General features: G+C 43.2%; 1 protein-coding gene across 1 annotated transcript in view; it reads right to left on the bottom strand.

The window, feature by feature from the left end:
• Positions 1 to 20,926, bottom strand: part of igf2r (insulin-like growth factor 2 receptor) — a 223,644-nt gene extending 202,718 nt beyond the window's left edge. The window contains exons 1-2 of the mRNA XM_063056606.1: positions 20,689 to 20,926; positions 7,750 to 7,880 (exon numbers count right to left, since the gene is read on the bottom strand). Of these exons, the coding sequence (XP_062912676.1) occupies positions 7,750 to 7,880; positions 20,689 to 20,792 (235 nt within the window). The 5' untranslated portion in view covers positions 20,793 to 20,926. The remainder of the gene's footprint in view (positions 1 to 7,749; positions 7,881 to 20,688) is intronic.
• Positions 20,927 to 21,011: the final 85 nt, after the last annotated feature.

Below are 21,011 nucleotides of genomic sequence, written 5' to 3'. Positions count from 1 at the left end.
TAAATACCACATGTCAAATGTTTGGCAAATCCTGTTACAATGGAGTGGTAACCCCTCGAGGAAACAAGGATGTTACTATTAAATGCTGCAGAAAATTCAAATAAATACAGGGGATTCCAGTTAATTGGGACACATTGGACCAATTAAGCAGATGCCCCAATCCAAAGTTTCATGAAAATAAAAGATAAACTGAGTAACAAATCATGTAATAAAATGAAATACAGAACAAATTAGAACACCAAAACCACTACGGTACTATAAAACTTATCAACAGGAATTCAACCAGTTTATGCTGACTTGTCCTTTCGACTGACTGTAAGTGAACAATCAGTAAACCTGTCTCCATTTTCATTTTTCTCCCCTAATTCAAAAGGGGAGAAAATCTTATGACGTTATCAACCCTTTCCTGTCCAACTCTGGAGTTAAAATCTCCCATGACTAGTTTTATATCCTGAGATTTACATTGCTAATAAGCACTTACAAGATCTTCATAAAACTTGTTGGTATCCTCTTCATCCGCATCATTTGTTGGCACATAGGCTTCAATTATGCTAATGTTCAAAGGGTTACCCCTTAATTTAACTAAAAGTAGCCAGTCGGATAGCGCCCAAAATCCCATAAGACATATTGATACTTGTTTGTTTAAAATAATTCCAACTCCATACATATGCTGTTGACATCCAGAATACATTATCAGAGAACCATTCTTAGTGAATTTGCCACTGTCGGTCCATCTAATTTCTGACAGGCCTAAGGTATCAACTTCCAACCTTTTCATTTTATTTTAAGTGTTGTCCAAATTTCCTTTCTGGTAAAGTGTACGGATGCTCCATGTTGCTACCCTTAGCCTTTACCCTATTGTTCACAGTCACTGGATGATGGTCTGGTGTCACCTGCAGCACATGACTATCAATGAACACTTTAGAAATAATATCACAAATTCTAAAGCCTCAGCTCACCATCCAGTAAAAGCTACCATCAAAACAAAATCTAAAAAACTGAAACGTGGAAAAAAGTGAAAGTAGTATATCTTGGGAGAACTTAAAAATGATAGCGTACTTAAGCAACAATTCAAAACAGCTGTAGAAGAACACCACAACGAAAACAAAACAACAGCTATCTGGGACAGATTTAAATATGCTATACTGCAGGGGTCCCCAACCTTTTTTGTACCGCAGACCGGTTTATTATTGACAATATACCTGCTGACCGGTAGGGCAGCGGTCAGGTACGTTGTGTTTACTCCAAGAAAGACTACCATGACCATGAAGCCTTGCGCAGGCACCTGGGTGCGCATGCATGACCTGTACGTGCTGATTTTTATATACAAAATGTTTTTGGCGATTCTGTTCAGTGAAACTACACTGTACATACATTATTTCTACTTTATATGGGCTGTGTATTTATCATATCATTCCTGCTTTTACTATCTGTTGGTGTTACTTTAGGTTTTATGTATTATTTGGTAGGTTATTTTTTGCGTCTGAGAACACTCAAAAATTTTTCCCATATAAATTAATGGTAATTGCTTCTTCGCTTTACGCCATTTCAGCACAAAGGTTTCATAGGAACGCTCTACCTTAGCGGGGGGAAATACGGGACAAAGGCAGTCCCGTATGGGGCAAACCAATTTAGCCCAATGTACGGGATGTCCTGGATAATACGGGACAGTTGGGAACCCTGGGGGTGGGGGGGTGGTGTTAATCAACTATAAGTCACCTATAAGTTGCTAATACACTCAATTTCGTTTCTAAAAGGGTTTTTCTAACAAATTTAATATTAAAAACACAGCGCATATTTTCCTCGCATGAACATATGAAATCATTGCAACACACCAATATTGCTGAATCAGTGGGAGCCCTGGGCTTGTTTTCCTGCAACAAGACGGTCCTATCGAGGGGTGATGGGAGACAGCGATACTCGAAGGGGGTTCCTTATGTCCAGTTTATTCCGCAAATTAGTTTTCATTGCATTCAATGCAGAAAACCCCGCTTCGCAGAGATATGTTGGAAATGGAAGCAACGTTTTCAGTGCTTTCGTGGCTATCTCAGGATATTTAGCCTCGACTTTGATCCGGAATGCCGGCAGAGATGTTACGTCAAACTTTTCAGCCCGCCATCACTTGCAAGCTCGAGTAGTTGATCTTCTTCCCGCACTGACATGGATGACGCATGCATAATGACTTCGCCTGTGTTCAAGTTCAACAGTGCATGACAGGGAATGAGGAAAGGTGCAGCTGACTCATATCGTTTCGTATTGCCAAATCATATCATTTCCTCACGGTCCGGTAGCACATGCTTTGCGGCCTGGTACCAGTCTGCGGCTCGGTGGTTGGGGACCGCTGCTATACAGCAATCAGCAGAGGAGATAAACCCAGTACAAGAAATCCAACACACCAAAAAGGGGTGGATAACTAAAGAAATTCCAGATCAGATGGAACAAAGAAGGTTGGTGAAGAATAATGAAGTGCAATACAGAGAGCTAGACAGACAGACAATTGTGCATATTGCAAAGAAAGAACGGCTGACTCAAAAAGGCAATGAAGTAGAAGGCCATAATAACAACAGCAAAGAATTGCACAAGAAAGTTAAGGAAAGTACTGGAATTAAGAAAACCTCCTCTACAGGATGCATAAGATCAGCAGACAGATCCATACTAACAGATCCAGATAAAAGTACAAGGGGTGATTGATAAGTTCATGGCCTAAGGTGGAAGGAGTCAATTTTAGAAAACCTAGCACATTTATTTTGCAACATAGCCCCCTCCTACATGTACACACTTAGTCGAGCAGTTGTGGAGCATACAGATCCCTTATTTGTAGAAGTGGTCCACAGCACGGGTGATTGATATGTTTGTGGCCTACGGTAGAAGGAGATGAGTTATACAGTTCTTGTTACATGCACGTGCAGTTCAACTCTGAATGAAAATGCAGTAAGTCTGAAGTTAATAACTCATCTCTTTCTACCTTAGGCCACGAACTTATCAATCACCCCGCTGTGGACCTCTTCTGGAGGTCCAAGATGCCGACCTTTACAAAGAAGGGGATCCGTATGCTCCACGACGATCGGACTAAGTGTGTAAGTGGAGGAAAAATAAATGCGTTAGGTTTTCTAAATTTGATGCCTTCTACCTTAGGCCACAAACTTATTAATCACCCCTCGTATGTGAGAGGTGGATTCAGCATATAGAGCAGCTTTTTGAAGATAGTGGAGGGGAATCCCCAGATATTAAACAGTTCTGGCCCACCTATTACCAAAGGAAGAAATAACTAAAGCAATGAAAAGCATGAAACATGGTAAAGCCACTGGACCTGATGAAATTTCAGTGGAAATGATACAAGCCCTAGAAGATCTGGACATAGATATTATTTCTGAATTGTTTAATGGCATATATGAGTCTGGTCTATTGCCTGACATCTCTTAAAATCAGAATTTATAACTCTGCCAAAAATTCCTGGTACTATTGACTGCGAAAATTATAGAACAATCAGTCTTATGAGTCACATAATAAAGATTTTGTTGAGAATTGTTCTGAGTCGAATTAAAAACAAGTTAAAGCCAGAAACTTCTAAACTGCAATATGGGTTTATTGAGGAGAGAGGAACCAGGAACACAATTTTCAAACTACGAATGCTTTCAGAAAGAGCAAATGAAGATCAAAATGATGTCTTTTTATGTTTTATTGATTTCACTAAAGCAGTCGACAAAATACAACATGAAAAATGATTTCAAATTCTCGCTAAACTAAACATTGACGGAAGGGACCAACAACTGCTTCAAAATTTATATTGGAACCAAACGGCGGTAAAAATTGATGATAATATAAGCGGTTGGACTAAAATTCAGAGAGGAGTTAGACAGGGATGATTTAATATCTATAGTGAAATGATTCTCAGATAAATAGTAGACCCAGATGGGATAAAAATTGGAGGTGTTAACATCAACAATGTAAGATATGCAGATGATACCACCCTAATAGCAAATGCTGCAGAAGACCTACAAATCCTCCTAGACAAAGTAGTACAAACAAGTGCAGATTTTGGTCTAACCGTCAACTGTAAAAAAAAACAAATGTATGGTAATATTAAAACAGCAGGATACTCCCAACTGCCAATTGTACATCAGTAACCAAGAGATTGAACAAAAGACCAGCTTTAATTACCTTGGTAGGTTTATATCACAAGATGCTAGAAGCGAAGTAGAAATACAAAGAAGAATTGCCATTGCCAAAACCAACTTCAAAAAAAAAAATGAAACCCATTTTTACCAACAGACACATTTCTATGATAACAAGGCTTAGGCTTCTAAAATGTTACATCTGGTCAATCTTGCTGTATGCTTCCGAAACGTGGACTATAACATCAAAACTCCAAAGAAACTTAGAAACAACAGAAATATGGTTTCTTAGAATAATGCTGAAAATATCATATAGAGATAGGGTACTAATGAGACAGTACTTCAACGTGCCCATACAAAAAGATCTTTAATGAGAACATTAAATGAGAGGAAAGTTAAATTCCTGGGCCATGTCATCAGAAAGGGAGAAACAGAATGCCTTACGTTACAAGGCCGTATGCCTGGGAAACACAGAAGGCAGCGGCAAAGAAGAAAATATATGGACACTGTGAAAGAACTAACAGATCTAAGTGTGCGAAATATCATTGATGTTGCGAGGGATCGTTCGATGTGGAGAACCATGATCGCCCAAGCGCATAACGCGCAAGGCATGTGAAGTAGTAGTAAGTGAACAAAATTAATGCAGTTAATGGACTGCCTTCATACAATGTTATTGATGATCACATCCTCCAAATCTTCATTTTCGTTGGAACATTCAGGATGATTGCTAATACTTTCAAATCCTACACAGATCCTAATTTGAATTAGCGAAATCATTTCATTTTCCTACCCGGCTGTTTCTGGCATCTCCAAGCCTGAATGCTTGAAACCACAGTGAGCAAAACAAATCTGAATTGTCTTACTACTACTTCTCACTAATTATCAGTGACAAAAATTTTTGATTTTGAACACAAACACACACAAGTGAAGCTATTTAAAAATCTGTTCACTAAGCTCGGTGTAGTATCTAACAGCCATATGATATGCATGTGACTGGCACCAGTTAGCAAACTTCTCCCATTCCAATTAAGTGACAGTGACCCAAATAAACCAAAAGAATCGCAGCTATTTTCTCAATTTAGTTTGTGTTCTTTAAGAGTTGGTCCAAGTGAATGGCTGCCCAGGTTAACCGATGGTCCAACTGGAATCCACTGTACACCCATATTAACAGGCAACTGTGGAGAGTCTTGCCTGTCTCTCTCCAATGCACAGGCAAGATATATCCACTCAATCTGCCAGACATAGGTAACTTACCATATTAAAACATTCTTAAAGGAAATTTTTAAAGTTTTGTAGCCAAAGCCACTTGTTACTTTGAAACGTACACAAGTTTAAAAATTGCAACATTAAGTTTAATTGTCATTCAACCATACACATAAATACAGCCAAACAAAACATCATTCCTCTGGGGTCAAGGGGCAAAACACAAAACCAACAGTCATACACATATAAAAACATAGTTACAAAAATATTTTATAAGTAATAATCTAGCCCAAGTCCTTGAGTGCCATGGTGCATGGATGTTGTTCTGCAGCCACACTTCTACAGATCAAGCCCATAGCAGTTCCTCATATCGTGCAGTGCAGCCTCAGAACGTAATTTAGCTTCTCTCCCACTGAGCAAATACTGGAGGCCGCACCGATGGGACTGGCCAGCTTCTAGTGTGGACCCAGTGTGGAATCCAGCGGCACACAGCCAGCTCAAGTCTCCTTCCTCGGTGCCTGCAACAGGCAATCAAGGCACAAATGAAGTCCTGGTCTGCAACACAACCGAGGCCACGCAGCTCCACCAACGAATCAGATACACTGTATTCTATATTACTAATGTCCAACAGGGTTTTGCAACCACAACAAAACTTCATTAATTTCTGAAGACTGAAATACTTTGTCACTTTATCACTAAGTTCATACCTGTCAATTATCTGTTGAGACACCTACCTCGCTGCAATCCCAGCATTCTATGCTCAAACGAAACAAAGCACAATGCAAGCACAAGTTCCTCCAAAGGCACTTAGCTTGTGTGCTTAGTTGATTGGCTGATTAGATATTTTCATAAATGAGGTATACAGGTATACAGCACTGAATAATGACCAACCCATCAAAGACTGATACAGACTTTTGAATTTAATACCATTAGAGCATGTTTGTATGTATGAATGTCCAGAACCCAATTTCCCTCGGGATCAATAAAGTATATCTATCTAAGTTGGGTATTCATAACCCAAGACAGTCTGTACTTCAATTTACAATACCACCAACTAGTCCATTTCAAAAACTTATGGAACTGACAGGCAGACATATTGCCATAGTCACTACATAACCTGATAGAACAGAAGTGGTCGGGAGCAACCACTCGCTCGAGCCTAATGTGTCACTCATCTGACTGGTAATTCAATTTTTCATTCCTTAATCGATTTCTCCAACATCAATTAGCATTATTGTTTCATAAAACCACCAAGTATAAATATAGGTTCTTCACTTCATTGCCTGCACGACCAGGATCATTGCAAGTAAGGTATCTTGCACTTGGAATTTTCAAGGCTGAGGCCCAAGGCTGTCATGCTTAAGAACACATGTAGAGAATGAAATGATTGTTACTCAAGGTCTGGTGTAGCAAAAAACACAATGAAAAGATCATCATCAGGTGCTGTGCCCAGTTTGAGCTTTGACTGCCATGGCCCACACATTCCTGTTTCGGGTCAAGTGGATCAACTCACTGGTATTCATCTCCAGTTCTCTGGCTGCTGTATCCATCATTTGTCTTCATCTTCCTCTTGCTTTCTTCCCTCCAATCTTTCCCATAATTACCATGCATTCTAACTCCTCTTTCCTAATCACATGTCCAATGAAGTTACGTTGCCTTTTCATGACCTCATACATTATTTCTCTTTTTGTGTTTGCTCTGTTCATGACATCTTGGTTAGATGTTCGTTTTGTCCATGATATTCTTTACATCCTCCTCAAAAACCACATCTCTGCTGCTTCAATTCGTTTCCTCATGTTACTAGATATTGTCCAACATTCTGAGCCATGTAACATAACTGGATAAACATAACATTTCAGTACTCTGAGGTGGGTTGTCATGCCTAGTTTAGTATTGGTCAGTATACTCTTCATTCTCATAAAGGTGTTTTTTGCCATCCCTATTCTTCTTTTGATGTCCAAGTCGCACCTGCCATCTGATTCATCCAACTTCCAAAGTAGCAAAAGTTCTGTACTTGTTTTGTGTCTTCCCCATTTATTCTCAGCCTGCAGATAGGATTCCCCTTCTTTTTGGATATCATCATACATACACCATACATATCATCAGTAATTTCAGATATGCAGATGACACTGTGTTAATTGCAACAACGGAGGAAGAACTACAAAACTTAATTGATATAATTGTTGAAGAAAGTGCAAAAATAAAAACAAAGAACACAATAAAAACACAGTAAATATAATTATAAAACCAATCCTATAAAACACAATGTACAACTAATAGAGTGTGGCCCTATATACTGAAGATTATCTTCTATATGTACACAGACTGATTGTATGCACATGAAATGATGCTACGTGCAAGAGTATCTGTACAAAAGGAGACTGTCAGTTAACTGACAGGTAAAATGCCAAAGTACATCTGATATACTCACCCACTGAATAGTTGCTTTTCTTTGAGGAACTGTAAGCACAGATAGCACTAAGCTGCCCACATTGTAATGGGCTACAGAGGTTTATTTTGTAAGATGTTCCGTTCTCTATGTCGACTGCCTCCCAGGTATGCCTGAAACAGAGTAAACAATGATAATGCACAATTTCTCCATGTCATCTCAGGTTCACCCATACCAAAAAGGAAACTGAAAACATAAATTAACATTTTTTTTTAAAGAATGCAATTACAGCAAAACAAGCTAATGTGAACAAATGCAAAATCCTTCTTTCAGCTTTGCTCAATTGTGCTACATCTTCCAAGCAAACATCTCACCTCAGCAGGAGTGACAATGGTAACCATCAGTTCAGAACAGTGTTGGAGGAGGCCTACGTTAGGGTTAAACTCAATGCCAATTGTTCATTTTTTGACTCTTCCCATACACTTCAAATATCAACATGATTTGGCTGACTTAAGCATTGGTCTCCACATGGTGATTTACCATTTAGCATAGTAAATGATTAACCTGATAGAATTCCCTGGCACAGTTGGAGTGTGGGTTGTCTTGATCTCCACAGAAACATCCACCACTAACACTCGCCACCAAATACATCTGTTTGAGACTTAGCAGGACAGAAATTGGCTGCTGCATTTGTTTACAGAAAAAAAAAGCTGTTCAAAAATGTATTAATCATGAAGTACTTTTACATCCATAAGAACAAAATTAGCTCATTCTGCTCTACCATTCAATCATAACCAATTTATTAACCCTCTCAACCCCATTCTCTCGTCTTCTCCCCAGGAGCTTTGACTAACCAAGAACTTATCAACCTCCGCTTAAAATATACCCAATGACCAGGCCTCCACAGCCATCTGTGACAATAAATCCCAGATTCACCACCCTCTGGTGAAAGAAATTTCTCCTCATCTCTGTTCTGAAGATATGTCCTCCTCATCTGAGGTTGCGCCCTCTGGTCCTAGATGTCTCCACAATATGAAACATCCTCACCACATCCACTCTGTCTGGGGCTTTCAATATTGAGATAGTCCCCCTCCCCAACCAAGATTCTTCTAAACTCCAGCAAGTACAAGCCCAGAGCCATGAAATGCTCATTATACATTAACCCTTTCATTCCAGGATCATTCCTGTGAAACTCCTCTGGACCCTCTCCAATGCCAGCACAAACTTTCTTAGATAAGGGGCCCAAAAACTGCTCACGGGCAGCATCTGACCAATGCCTTATAAAGCCACAGCATTACGATCTTGCTTGTATATTCAAGCTTTGACTGTTCAGCCATTATATTCAAATCTTCTTGAAATGAATGTCAACAATGCACTTGCCTTCCAAGTGTTCACCTTCCATTACTTACAGCACAGCCATGCTGGACAGAGAAACAGCTGAAGCTCAATGGCTTTCCCTTTTTTGTTTTAACTACAAAGGAGGCAAATGGTTATCACTACCAGTGCTTGGCCCTTCCTTAGAATTGGCCAGTGCTAAAGTTGGGCAGCACAGTAGTGTGGTGGTTAGCACAATGCTTTACAGTACCAGCGACCAGGGTTCAATTCTCGCTGCTGTCTGTTAGAGTAAGGAGTTTGTACATTCTCCCCATGATCCCATGGGTTTCACAGAAACATAGAAAACCTACAGCACAATACAGGCTCTTCGGCCCACAAAGCTGTGCCGAACATGTCTTTACCTGAGAAATTACCTAGGCTTACCCATAGCCCTCTATTTTGCTAAGCTCCATGTACCTATTTGGGAGTCCCTATCGTATCCGCCTCCACCACCGTCGCCGGCAGCCCATTCCACGCACTCACCACTCCCTGTGTAAAAAACTTACCCCTGACATCTCCTCTGTACCTGCTTCCAAGCACCTTAAACCTGTGCCCTCTCGTGCTAGCCACGAGCACTTCTGGGTGCTCTGGTTTCCTCCCACACTCGAAAGACGTACTGGATGATAGGTTAGTTGGTCATTGTAAATTGTCCTATGATTAGGCTGGGGTTAAGTCCTGGGATTGATGGGGTGTGGGGAAAGAGTGTGACTCAAAGGCCAAAGGGATGTATTCTTTAAAAATCTTTAAACTTTACTCTGCTTATTTCTAATTTACTTTGTATCGATTTAGCTGACAATGCAACATTAATGGCAGATTTCCAGACCCTTAACAACAGCTCTTGAAGCAGCCAATCACACTACATGAGACTTTGAAAGGACTCAAGCATTCAATCCCTCCTGTAGTTATGCTGGACCAATACAACACAAGTGGTTAACTGAGATGGAAGTGGAACTGGTTAGACAAGAAATGGCAACCAGTTCACATAGAACTCACTGCCACAGGCATTGTGATAACTGCGTTTAAGGGGCATTAGACAGGTAGTTAAACAAAGCATAGACAAACCACAAGGCATATGAGCAGGGTTAGGCCATTCAGCACATTGGGTCTGCTCTGCCATTCCATCATGGCTAATTTATTATTCCCTCTCAATTCCATTCTCCTGCCTTCTCTCTGTTAGTTTTGGTAGCCTTACTAAGCAAGAATCCATCAACCTCAGCTTTTAATATACCCAATGACATGGCTTCCACAGCTGTGTGTGGCAATGAATTCCACAGATTCACCACCCTCCGGCAGCCGAAAAAATTATTCTGAAATTTTATCTGATTTACCACTGCCCATCGGAGGGTGGGCATAGATGGTGGATGCGCAAAAGCAGAAATCTTCCCTTGCTCTGTCCAGCCTGCTTTACACATTTCTTTACCACATACGATCCCAGTTGTATTGGTGACGATGGGCAGAACGGCTGGTATGGAACTGCAGGCTGAAGAGCCTACGTGCTGTATGACACCTCCCCATCTTGCATCAGGAGTTACATTAGGACCCCAAGCAGTACGACAACCAAATAACACACATCAAAGCTGCTGGTGAACGCAGCAGGCCAGGCAGCATCTCCAGGAAGAGGTACGGTCAACGTTTCAGGCTGAGACCCTTCGTCAGGACTAACTGAAGGAAGAGCAAGTAAGAGATTTGAAAGTGAGAGGGGGAGGGGGAGATCCAAAATGATAGGAGAAGACAGGAGGGGGAGGGATGGAGCCAAGAGCTGGACAGGTGATTGGCAAAAGGGATACGAGAGGATCATGGGACAGGAGGCCCAGGGAGAAAGACGGGGGGGGGGGAACCCTGACGATGGGCAAGGGGTATAGTCAGAGGGACAGAGGGAGAAAAAGGAGAATAAGGAAAAAAATGTGTGTATAAAAATAAATAACGGATGGGGTACGAGGGGGAGGTGGGGCATTAGCGGAAGTTAGAGAAGTCGATGTTCATGACATCAGGTTGGAGGCTACCCAGACGGAATACAAGGTGTTGTTCCTCCAACCTGAGTGTGGCTTCATCTTTGCAGTAGAGGAGGCCGTGGATAGACATGTCAGAATGGGAATGGGGTGTGGAATTAAAATGTGTGGCCACTAGGAGATCCTGCTTTCTCTGGCGGACAGAGCGTAGGTGTTCTGCAAAGTGGTCTCCCAGTCTGCGTCAGGTCTCGCCAATATATAGAAGGCCACATTGGGAGCACCGGACGCAGTATATCACCCCAGCCGACTCACAGGTAAAGTGTCACCTCACCTGGAAGGACTGTCTGGGGCCCTGAATGATGGTAAGGGAGGAAGTGTAAGGGCATGTGTAGCACTTGTTCCGCTTACAAGGATAAGTGCCAGAAGGGAGATCAGTGGGGAGGGATGGGGGGGACGAATGGACAAGGGAGTCGCGCAGGGAGCGATCCCTGCAGAAAGCAGGGGAGGGGGAGGGAAAGATGTGCTTAGTGGTGGGATCCCGTTGGAGGTGGCGGAAGTTACGGAGAATAATATGTTGGACCCGGAGGCTGGTGGGGTGGTAGGTGAGGACCAGGGGAACCCTATTCCTAGTGGGGTGGCGGGAGGATGGAGTGAGAGCAGATGTGCGTGAAATGGGGGAAATGCATTTGAAAGCAGAGTTGATAGTGGAGGAAGGGAAGCCCCTTTCTTTAAAAAAAGGACATCTCCCCTGTCCTGGAATGAAAAGCCTCATCCTGAGAGCAGATGCGGCGAAGACGGAGGAATTGCGAGAAGGGGATGGCGTTTTTGCAAGAGACAGGGTGAGAAGAGGAATAGTCCAGATAGCTGGGAGAGTCAGTAGGCTTATAGTAGACATCAGTGGATAAGCTGTCTCCAGAGACAGAGACAGAAAGATCTAGAAAGAGGAGGGAGGTGTTGGAAATGGACCAGGTAAACTTGAGGGCAGGGTGAATGTTGGAGGCAAAGTTAGTAAAGTCAACGAGCTCAGCATGCGTGCAGGAAGCAGCGCCAATGCAGTCGCCGATGCAGCGAAGGAAAAGTGGGGGACAGATACCAGAATAGGCACGGAACATAGATTGTTCCACAAAGCCAACAAAAAGGCAGGCATAGCTAGGACGCATATGGGTGCCCATAGCTACACCTTTAGTTTGGAGGAAGTGGGAGGAGCCAAAGGAGAAATTATTAAGAGTAAGGACTAATTCCACTAGACGGAGCAGCGTGGTGGTAGAGGGGAACTGATTAGGTCTGGAACATCCAACGGGATCCCACCACTAAGCACATCTTTACCTCCCCACCGCTCTCTGCTTTCCGCAGGGATCGCTCCCTACGCGACTCCCTTGTCCATTCGTCCCCCCCCATCCCTCCCCACTGATCTCCCTCCTGGCACTTATCCTTGTAAGCAGAACAAGCACTACACATGTCCTTACACTTCCTCCCTTACCACCATTCAGGGCCCCAGACAGTCCTTCCAGGTGAGGCGACACTTCACCTGTGAGTCGGCTGGGGTGATATACTGCGTCCGGTGCTCCCAATGTGGCCTTCTATATATTGGCGAGACCCAATGCAGAATGGGAGACCGCTTTGCTGAACACCTATGCTCTGTCCGCCAGAGAAAGCCGGATCTCCTAGTGGCCACACATTTTAATTCCACATCCCATTCCCATTCTGACATGTCTATCCACGGCCTCCTCTACTGTAAAGATGAAGCCACACTCAGGTTGGAGGAACAACACCTCATATTTCGTCTGGGTAGCCTCCAACCTGATGGCATGAACTTCAACTTCTCTAACTTCCGCTAATGCCCCACCTCCCCCTCGTACCCCATCTGTTATTTATTTTTATACACACATTCTTTCTCTCACTCTCCTTTTTTCTCCCTCTGTCCCTCTGACTATACCCCTTGCCCATCCTCGGGGTTCCCCCCCTCCCGACTTTCTTCCCGGACCTCCTGTCCCATGATCCTCTCGTATCCCTTTTGCCAATCACCTGTCCAGCTCTTGGCTCCATCCCTCCCCCTCCTGTCTTCTCCTATCATTTTGGATCTCCCCCTCCCCTTCTCAAATCTCTTACTAACTCTTCCTTCAGTTAGTCCTGATGAAGGGTCTCGGCCTGAAACGTTGACTGTACCTCTTCCTAGAGATGCTGCCTGGCCTGCTGCGTTCACCAGCAACTTTGATGTGTGTTGCTTGAATTTCCAGCATCTGCAGAGTTCCTGTTGTTTACGACAACTGAGTGCTTGGTTATAGAATTTATGGACTCCAAGTCCCAGAGGCAAGTAACAGCCATGTGATTTAAGAAAAGCACATGACAATCCTTGTGGTGTCCACTGCTTCTCAGGAAAACCAGGCATCAACACCCGCCCTCCACCAGGGGTTCCTCCCCAACAATGAACCACCCCCCACCCCCCGCCCCGTAGCTGGAAGCACAGAGGTTGTCCACGAGGCTTGGGCGAGCAGCGTGGAGGGTCAGCACTGAGATGCCGGGTTTGGGCTGTACCCTGACTGGGCACTGGCAGCAGCTTCTCCACACGTCGACAGATCATGTAACCTCCCTTGGCACAACCTGTTATATGTAATGGAAGCTGCCATGCACCCTACCAGTCTGGCTCTCTGACTATACACAATGCTGTAACGACTCCCTTTAGCACAGATCCCATTAGCAATTTTACCTGTGGGATTGCATCCAGACCAGTGTATGGAGCACATGCATTCTGCATGTATTAAAACTCAAACCTGCGCTTTCCAAGTTGAAAGAGTACAGAGAAAATATACAAAGATGTTGCCGGGACTTGAAGATCTGGGTTACAGAGAAAGGTTGAATAGCTTGAAACTTTATTCCCTAGATCGTAGAAGATTGGGGGGAGATCTAATAGAAGTGTAAAAAATATGAGGGGTACAGATGAGTAAATGCATGCAGGCTTATTCCACTGAGGCTGGGTAAGATCATGAGTTAAGGGTAAAAAGTGGAATAAGTGAGGGAGCTTCACTCAGAGAGTGGAGCGAGCTGTTAGTGAAAGTGGAGGATGCGGGTTCAATTTCAACATTTAAGAGAAGCTTAAGCAAATGGTTGGAAGGGGTACAGTGAGCTGTCGTCCAGGTGTGAGTCAACGGGACAAGGCAGAACAATAGTTCAGTTTGGTTGAGATGGCCCAGAGGGCCTGTTTCGGTCATGATGACGACAAGAGAGGAACTGCTCCCAACCACTGCTGGCTCTTGACACCTACTCATAAACCACACAAATTCATGACAGGTTTGTATTCAATATTTGAGAAATGCTTTAGAAAACCCTGATATTTGTAACTAAGTAGAGAGAAAAAAAATTAAAGGACTGTTAGCTGACTGAGACCCAATTACAGAAATGATCACCTACTATTACTGAACTCCCAGTACTGTTCTTTAATAGCTCATTACTTTATCCAATACAAAACTTCCAACAATCTACTGAAATATGATAAATCATGTCATGGGTATCCATTATGGAAAACAGCCATCTGGCGAATTCTAGTTCAATAAGATAGATCTTTGAGACTGTAGTACTAAACTACAATGCTCTAACTTGCACCTCACACTGTGATCAGTACCTGCGAAGACAATTACCCAACTCGTCACAACCTGAAGCAATACAATAGCATCAGCATTGCTTCTGTCAACAGAGTACAGGAGCCTTCAGTCACACACCACCAGGTTCAGGAACAGTTATTAACCCTCAACCAACAGGCTCCTGAACCAGCGTGGATAACGTCACTCACCCCAACACTGAATTGATTCTGCAACCGATAGACTCACTTTCAACATAAGTCATTCTCAATATGATTAACTACTTATTTATCTATTATTATTTTGTTTTTCTTTTTGTGTTTGCACAATTTGTTGTCTTTTTCACATTGGTTGTTTGCCTGGCTTTGTCAGTGTGTGGCTTTTCACTGATTCTATTCTTTCTTTGTATTTGTTGTGAATGCCTGCAAGGAAATGTTGACATAGATGTTCCACGATATTGAACTTACTTTGACCTCGCGCCACGTGGCAGCATCTCATCACTTATCTACTTGCACATGACGCTCAGCAGATCCAATTGTTCTGTACGTGTGAATCATGTAATATTGAATGGAGTAAATGGTGTGATGGGGGCAGTACACACAACAGGCCTGCAGATATCTGGGTCTAATAGCAGGAAATATCATGTAACAGGTATGCAACGTTTCTTGATATTAGACCCCGAAATCTGCGGTCCAGTAGTGTGCACTGCCCCATCACACCATTTACTTCGATGTTCGATATTCATAATTACAGTGAAGTGCTCCATCAAACATAGCTCCTTTCAAGACTGAACCCTCCAAGTGTTTCATCATACACTGAGTCCTCATTGGAGGTTCACAAGTGGCTGCTGCATCACGGACCCCAACTACGCATGACAAGCCCTCTTCTCATTGCTACCTAGAGGTATAGGAGTCTGATAACACACGCAAAGTTTAGGAACAGCTTCTTCCCTTCTCCCATCAAATTTCTGAACGGACAATTAACCCATGATTACTACCTTATAGGGGCAGCTGCTTATTTGGGACAGCTCTTAAAGAACAAAAACTAATCATGAAAATAGCTGGGATTTTGTTCATTTACTTGCTACTTAATTGGGACAGGAGACTGTTGCCAAATTGTTTCTAACTATCATCAGTCACGTGTACTTGTGTGGGCATTGAGACACACTGTGCTTAGAGTAAACCTTTTTTAAATAGTGTGACTTGCATGTGTTTGTGCAATGATTTGTGTCACTGATAATTGGTGAGAAATAAGCAATAAGACAATTCTGAGCTATTTTGCTTACTGTGGTTTCAAGCATTCGGGCCTGGAGATGTCAGAAAGGGCTGGGAATGAAAATGAAACTATTTCACTACTTCAACAAGTTAGGGGCAGTGTAGAATGTGAAGGTATCGACAATCATGTTGAATGCTCCAATGAAAGTGAAGATTTGGAGGGTGCAGTCATCGGAAGCGTAGGTGTCCACACTGATTTTGTTCATTTACAAAAAGAACAAGGCAGCATACTCTGGAGGAATTCCACCAGCGATAACTATTAGAAACTAATAAACAGTTTTATAGTACTGTTGTAACATTGGTAATGTTCTAATTTATTCTGTATTTCATTTCAATACACAATTTGTTACTCAATTATATGGTAGTTTATCTTTTTTTGATATCTTTTTAATTATTTCCTGAAAGTTCAGCTAATTTGGGGCAGCTGCTTTATTGTGCCAAAGTATACTGGTCCCAATGTGTCCCAATTAATCATAACTCACTATTTCACATTATAATTTATAGTGTGTTTTATGCATTGCACTGCTGCTGCAAAACAGATTTCGCAATATATTTGTGATAATAAGGCTGATTCTGCTTTCAACCCTTTAAAAAATAATGTTTGACGCTGCAGGAGAACCACATCAGTAAAACTTGAGATAGCTTGCTGCAAGGAGAGGCTTGGAGGTATTGTGGGATTGCAGATGCACCTTGACCCATTGGTATTGTGTTTAGACTTTTCTGGTGAAGAGCCTGGCAGTGGCCACCTTTCATAATCCCCTCCACGCCACCTTCCTCTCCACGTTCCCCCCCACCCCGGAATAAAGTTTTTAAAGATTATCGTTATTTGTCACTTGCACATCAAAGCATACAATGAAATGTGCTGTCCGCATCAAATGCAAGGATTTTGCTGAGCAGTCCCCAAGTATCACCACACTTCCTGTGTCAACACAGCAAGTTCACAACTCACCAACCCTAACTAGTACGTCTTTGAAATGTGAGAGTAAACCCAACTGATCACAGGGAGAACGTGCAAGTGCCTTACCGACAACAGCAGCAATTGAACAACTGTATTTAACACAGACTATTACTATGGAATGAAACCACAAGTAGGCGAAGCTTCATGCTCAAAATCTAAGACTTTTGCACAGTACTCTGTCAACATGGAGCAGAGAGTGAGTTTGCAAATCTGGCAAGAGCAAAGGATGTTGAGATTGTCGAGGGTGGAGCACCGCAGGAGCATTGTGGGACAGGTGGCAGAGCAGGAGTGCCCGGGGTGGCAGACACACCCAGCCCTGAGACACCTGGCACGATCATTTGATTCCAAATAATTGGTTTATTGATCATTACAGAATGTCTCTCGGGTGCTTCCCACTCCCTCCCCTCTCCCTTCCCCCTTTCCCAATCATGATTCCCCTCTCCCTGCCCCCTTCCCAACCTCAGTCCACTATAGGGACCCATATCAGAACCAGGTTTATCACCTACATACATCATGAAATCTGTAATTTTTTTTGCGATAGTACAATGCAATACATAAAATTACTACAATACTGTGCAAAAGTCTTAGCCACCCTCACTATAAACATGTCTAAGATTTTTGCATTAGTACTGTAACCTCACTTGAATGTGGGGAGCAGAATTTGGGCCCCTTATTTAAGAAAGGATGTGTTAGCATTGGAGACAGCCCAGAGGAGGTTCAGGTAAATGATCCTGGGAATGAAAGGTTAACGTATGAGGAGCATTTGATGTCTCTGGGCCTGTACTCACTGACAATTAGAAAAATGGAGGGGGGTGGAATTTCATTGGAACCTATGAAAGAGAATGCCTCCCATGTGTAGGTGGCCCAGTTGATTCAGTGAGCCATCGGTCACGTGCACGCTTGTCATATTTCTGCAATAGATCCGATACTGTTCAGAGATGTGGAAGGAGAATGTGCAAACTCCACACAGAGTGTGACAGAAGTCAGGGCTGAACCAGGAGCAGCATAGACAAAGCCACAGCTTTACCAGCTGCACCACCGTGCCTGCACGCTTGACTGTGCATCCTCCAGCAGGGTGGAATGGCTTTCTGATCAATACATGCTGAAGTAACAGGTCTGAGGGTCATCAGCAATGGCTCTCCTTCCTACAGGGTTCACCTCGGCTGTCCTCACCCTCATACCTGAGGCACCCCCCAGTTCATCAGTTATTCCACATCCATCCCAATTTTGTGTCATTTCTTACGCTCAATTTTTCATAATGTTAGTGCGCTCATATCCTAACTTACCCTTTGTTAACCTGTACCACTTTTCTAGTGAAAGATTTCAGTTTGCACCCTAGCCTTCCCGCCCCTCCAGCTGTGGCCTCTCACGTAAACCTGTCATTCAGTGTCCTACCACTGGCAGCCACATCTTCTGAACCTCAAGCACCAACCTCTCACTCAGTTCCAAACTTTAACACACTCCTCAAAGAGTGTTCAACAAAGCTTTTAGCCACTTGTACAAGCAACACCCGTAGTTGCATATTGAATCTTTCAATGAACATTTGGTGATCTTCCCTACACAGTTTCTCAAAGGACAGAGCGCGGAACTCTGGAACACGAAACCCATTAGAACAGTAACACTAACGGGACACGGAACTTTGTAAATGAGGAAACAGCAACTACACTCAGATGTTAGTAATACAAAAACTACCAGGGACAATGCAGGAGTTGTCTTAATGCAATGTCAGCCTCGAACGTTCAAGTCTGAGATGGAACCTGCCACTTGGACAACCAGGTTATAGGGATCAGGGAGGAAAACGTCGAGGCAAACTCTAAATACGGACATCACTCCCCAAAAAGAAATCAACTGCAGCTTGAGCAATTGGGTTCTGTTTAAATATTAACCTGGCTCAGATTATAACTCTGTGGTGCTCTTTGTTTACTGGATTTTATTACTTAAAGAAAAGATAAACTCATTTGCATCCTTAACTCCACAATGAAATATGCAGATCATCCAACTAGAAAAACACTGGAAATAAAATTGAGATGAACTCTACAAAAATACAGGATTATAAACAAAACTCAACTGATCTTGAAATGGCCATTTTACACTGAAGCACTCCAGTATTGGAAGCCAATGCTACAAGCTTCCAGAGACTGTGGAAATAAAAATAGCCTCAAATTCTTAATCTTGACTGAAAAACATGAATAGGCCAACATTTGTAAATCACGGAGTTTAGCATTTTAGAAAGTTTCTTCCCAGCAAAATACTGCAGATGGAAAAAACTCAAAATGAATGGTGGAAATGCTGAGGTCAGGCAGCACCCAGACACATGGTGGTTTGATAGGAAGTCAACCTGAGCAGTCTTTGACAGGTACCCGCCCAGCCAGCTGAGAAACACACAGCATTGCCCTTGATGCTCCTTAAGTTTTGTGCACTATACTACAACATCAAAAGTGCAGTAAAGCAGATGCACTTCCAGAAATGGATGCCATGCACTGAGTGGAACACCTTGCAAGAATGACCCAGAAATGGAGGCCAAGGCAGTTAGAAGATAGAAAGCACATGATCAAGTGTGAATTTATACAATTCCTCTCACACCCAGAGCAACCCAAAGGGTTTTGCAGCCAACAAGATTTGTTACTGCCATAATGTTGGCAGATCAATTAGAAAAAGCAAACTTCTACAATGCACCATTAATTCACAGAATCAAACCAGGAAGCCATTGAGCCTGATACATATACAGCAGGTGCAAAAACAGCTAATTTCATTCCATCTACAACCCACGTAACATTCTCATCTGAAAGCTTTCAGCTCACCACCCATCCTCATGGTGGGTCTCAGACCCACCATTCTGCAAAGTAGTTCTAAATTCCTTGTTCCCAACCATCTTAAACCTCATTAGTTACCAACCTCTAATATTACAGCAAAAAGGATTAAACACAAGAGATTCTGCAGATGCTGGAAATCCAGAGCAACACACACAAAATGCTGGAGGAATTCAGCAGGTCAGGCAGCATCTATGGAAATGAATAAACAGTGGATGATTTGGCCTGAGACCCTTCAGCTTTCACTTTGTCTAGCCTTCCTAATCGAATGTACACACTTAAGTCTTCCTTCATATTCTAGTTTCACATAAAATAAAAAAGCCAGGTCTTTCTTCATAACTAATCTTCCAACCCAGTAATCCTCCAAATTGGCAAGCTCATGAATGATATTTAAATACTCAATACTATCACACACATTCTGTAACTTGATAACTGAAATTACTGCAATTTGGGCAAAGGCATTTTTTGTAATAAGTACATTTTTAATACATTTACAGCTCTGTGACTTTGTCAGCCTACCTTTACTAACCTACTGCCTGCTTTGGTTACTGACAGCAGATTACAAGGGCATCCACGTTTGTGTCCACCTCCGTCTCCTAGCAGATTGCACATTTCTACACCTCATCTGCCCTCCTCCTCTCTACCCAAGAATGGACTCTAGTTACCTTGGATGCTCGGGGAGCAGAAGTTGTGTATTTTTCACCTAAACAGAGGCAAGCAGCTACCTCTCCAATCCTTCTCCACCCCAGACCCTACCCTAAGCAACTTCAACTCCACAACTTACTATCACCCTCATCACTAGCACACCACCAGCATCCCCTCCCTGCTCAAGAGGGCATTGCGGTGTCTCTGCCCTGCGAGGCTGGCCTACTGACGAGAGTCCACTCCGAGAATGACGGAGGGGGGGGCATTTCCTGCGATCCACGATCCTGTTAGCAAAGGATGCACCGCTACCCATCCTGCTCAAGCTCCAGCCAAGCGTCTGCTCCCGGACCTGCCGGGCCTGAGGGAGGGATCCGAGCCGGCCTCTGCCGCACTCACCCGCACAGCTCCGGGTAGGTGAAGGAGCTCTCGGCCCGCACACCGCTCCACGGGGCTAGCCACAGCAAGGCCGCCCAGCCCAGGCAAACCGCTCGCCGCCACATGCTCGTCCGTCACAGCCGGAGCTCCGTTCGCAAGGCACAATTAATGGAAAGTGCACGTCAACAGCGCAGCGACCGCTCTTCCGCAACGGCCTCCACTCCGTCCACATCACATGACTGAACCAGAAGCCCCGAATCACGTCACATGACTGCAGGACGATCATGTGACATGGCAGGCCAGAGGGGGACCCCCCCTCCCACGGGCCAAAAGAAACATGAAAT

This window comes from Mobula hypostoma, chromosome 8, assembly GCF_963921235.1.
Source record: "Mobula hypostoma chromosome 8, sMobHyp1.1, whole genome shotgun sequence".
Lineage (NCBI taxonomy): Eukaryota > Metazoa > Chordata > Chondrichthyes > Myliobatiformes > Myliobatidae > Mobula > Mobula hypostoma.
Note: the sequence above shows the minus strand (reverse complement) of the source record. Positions and strands in the feature narration are given on the sequence as shown.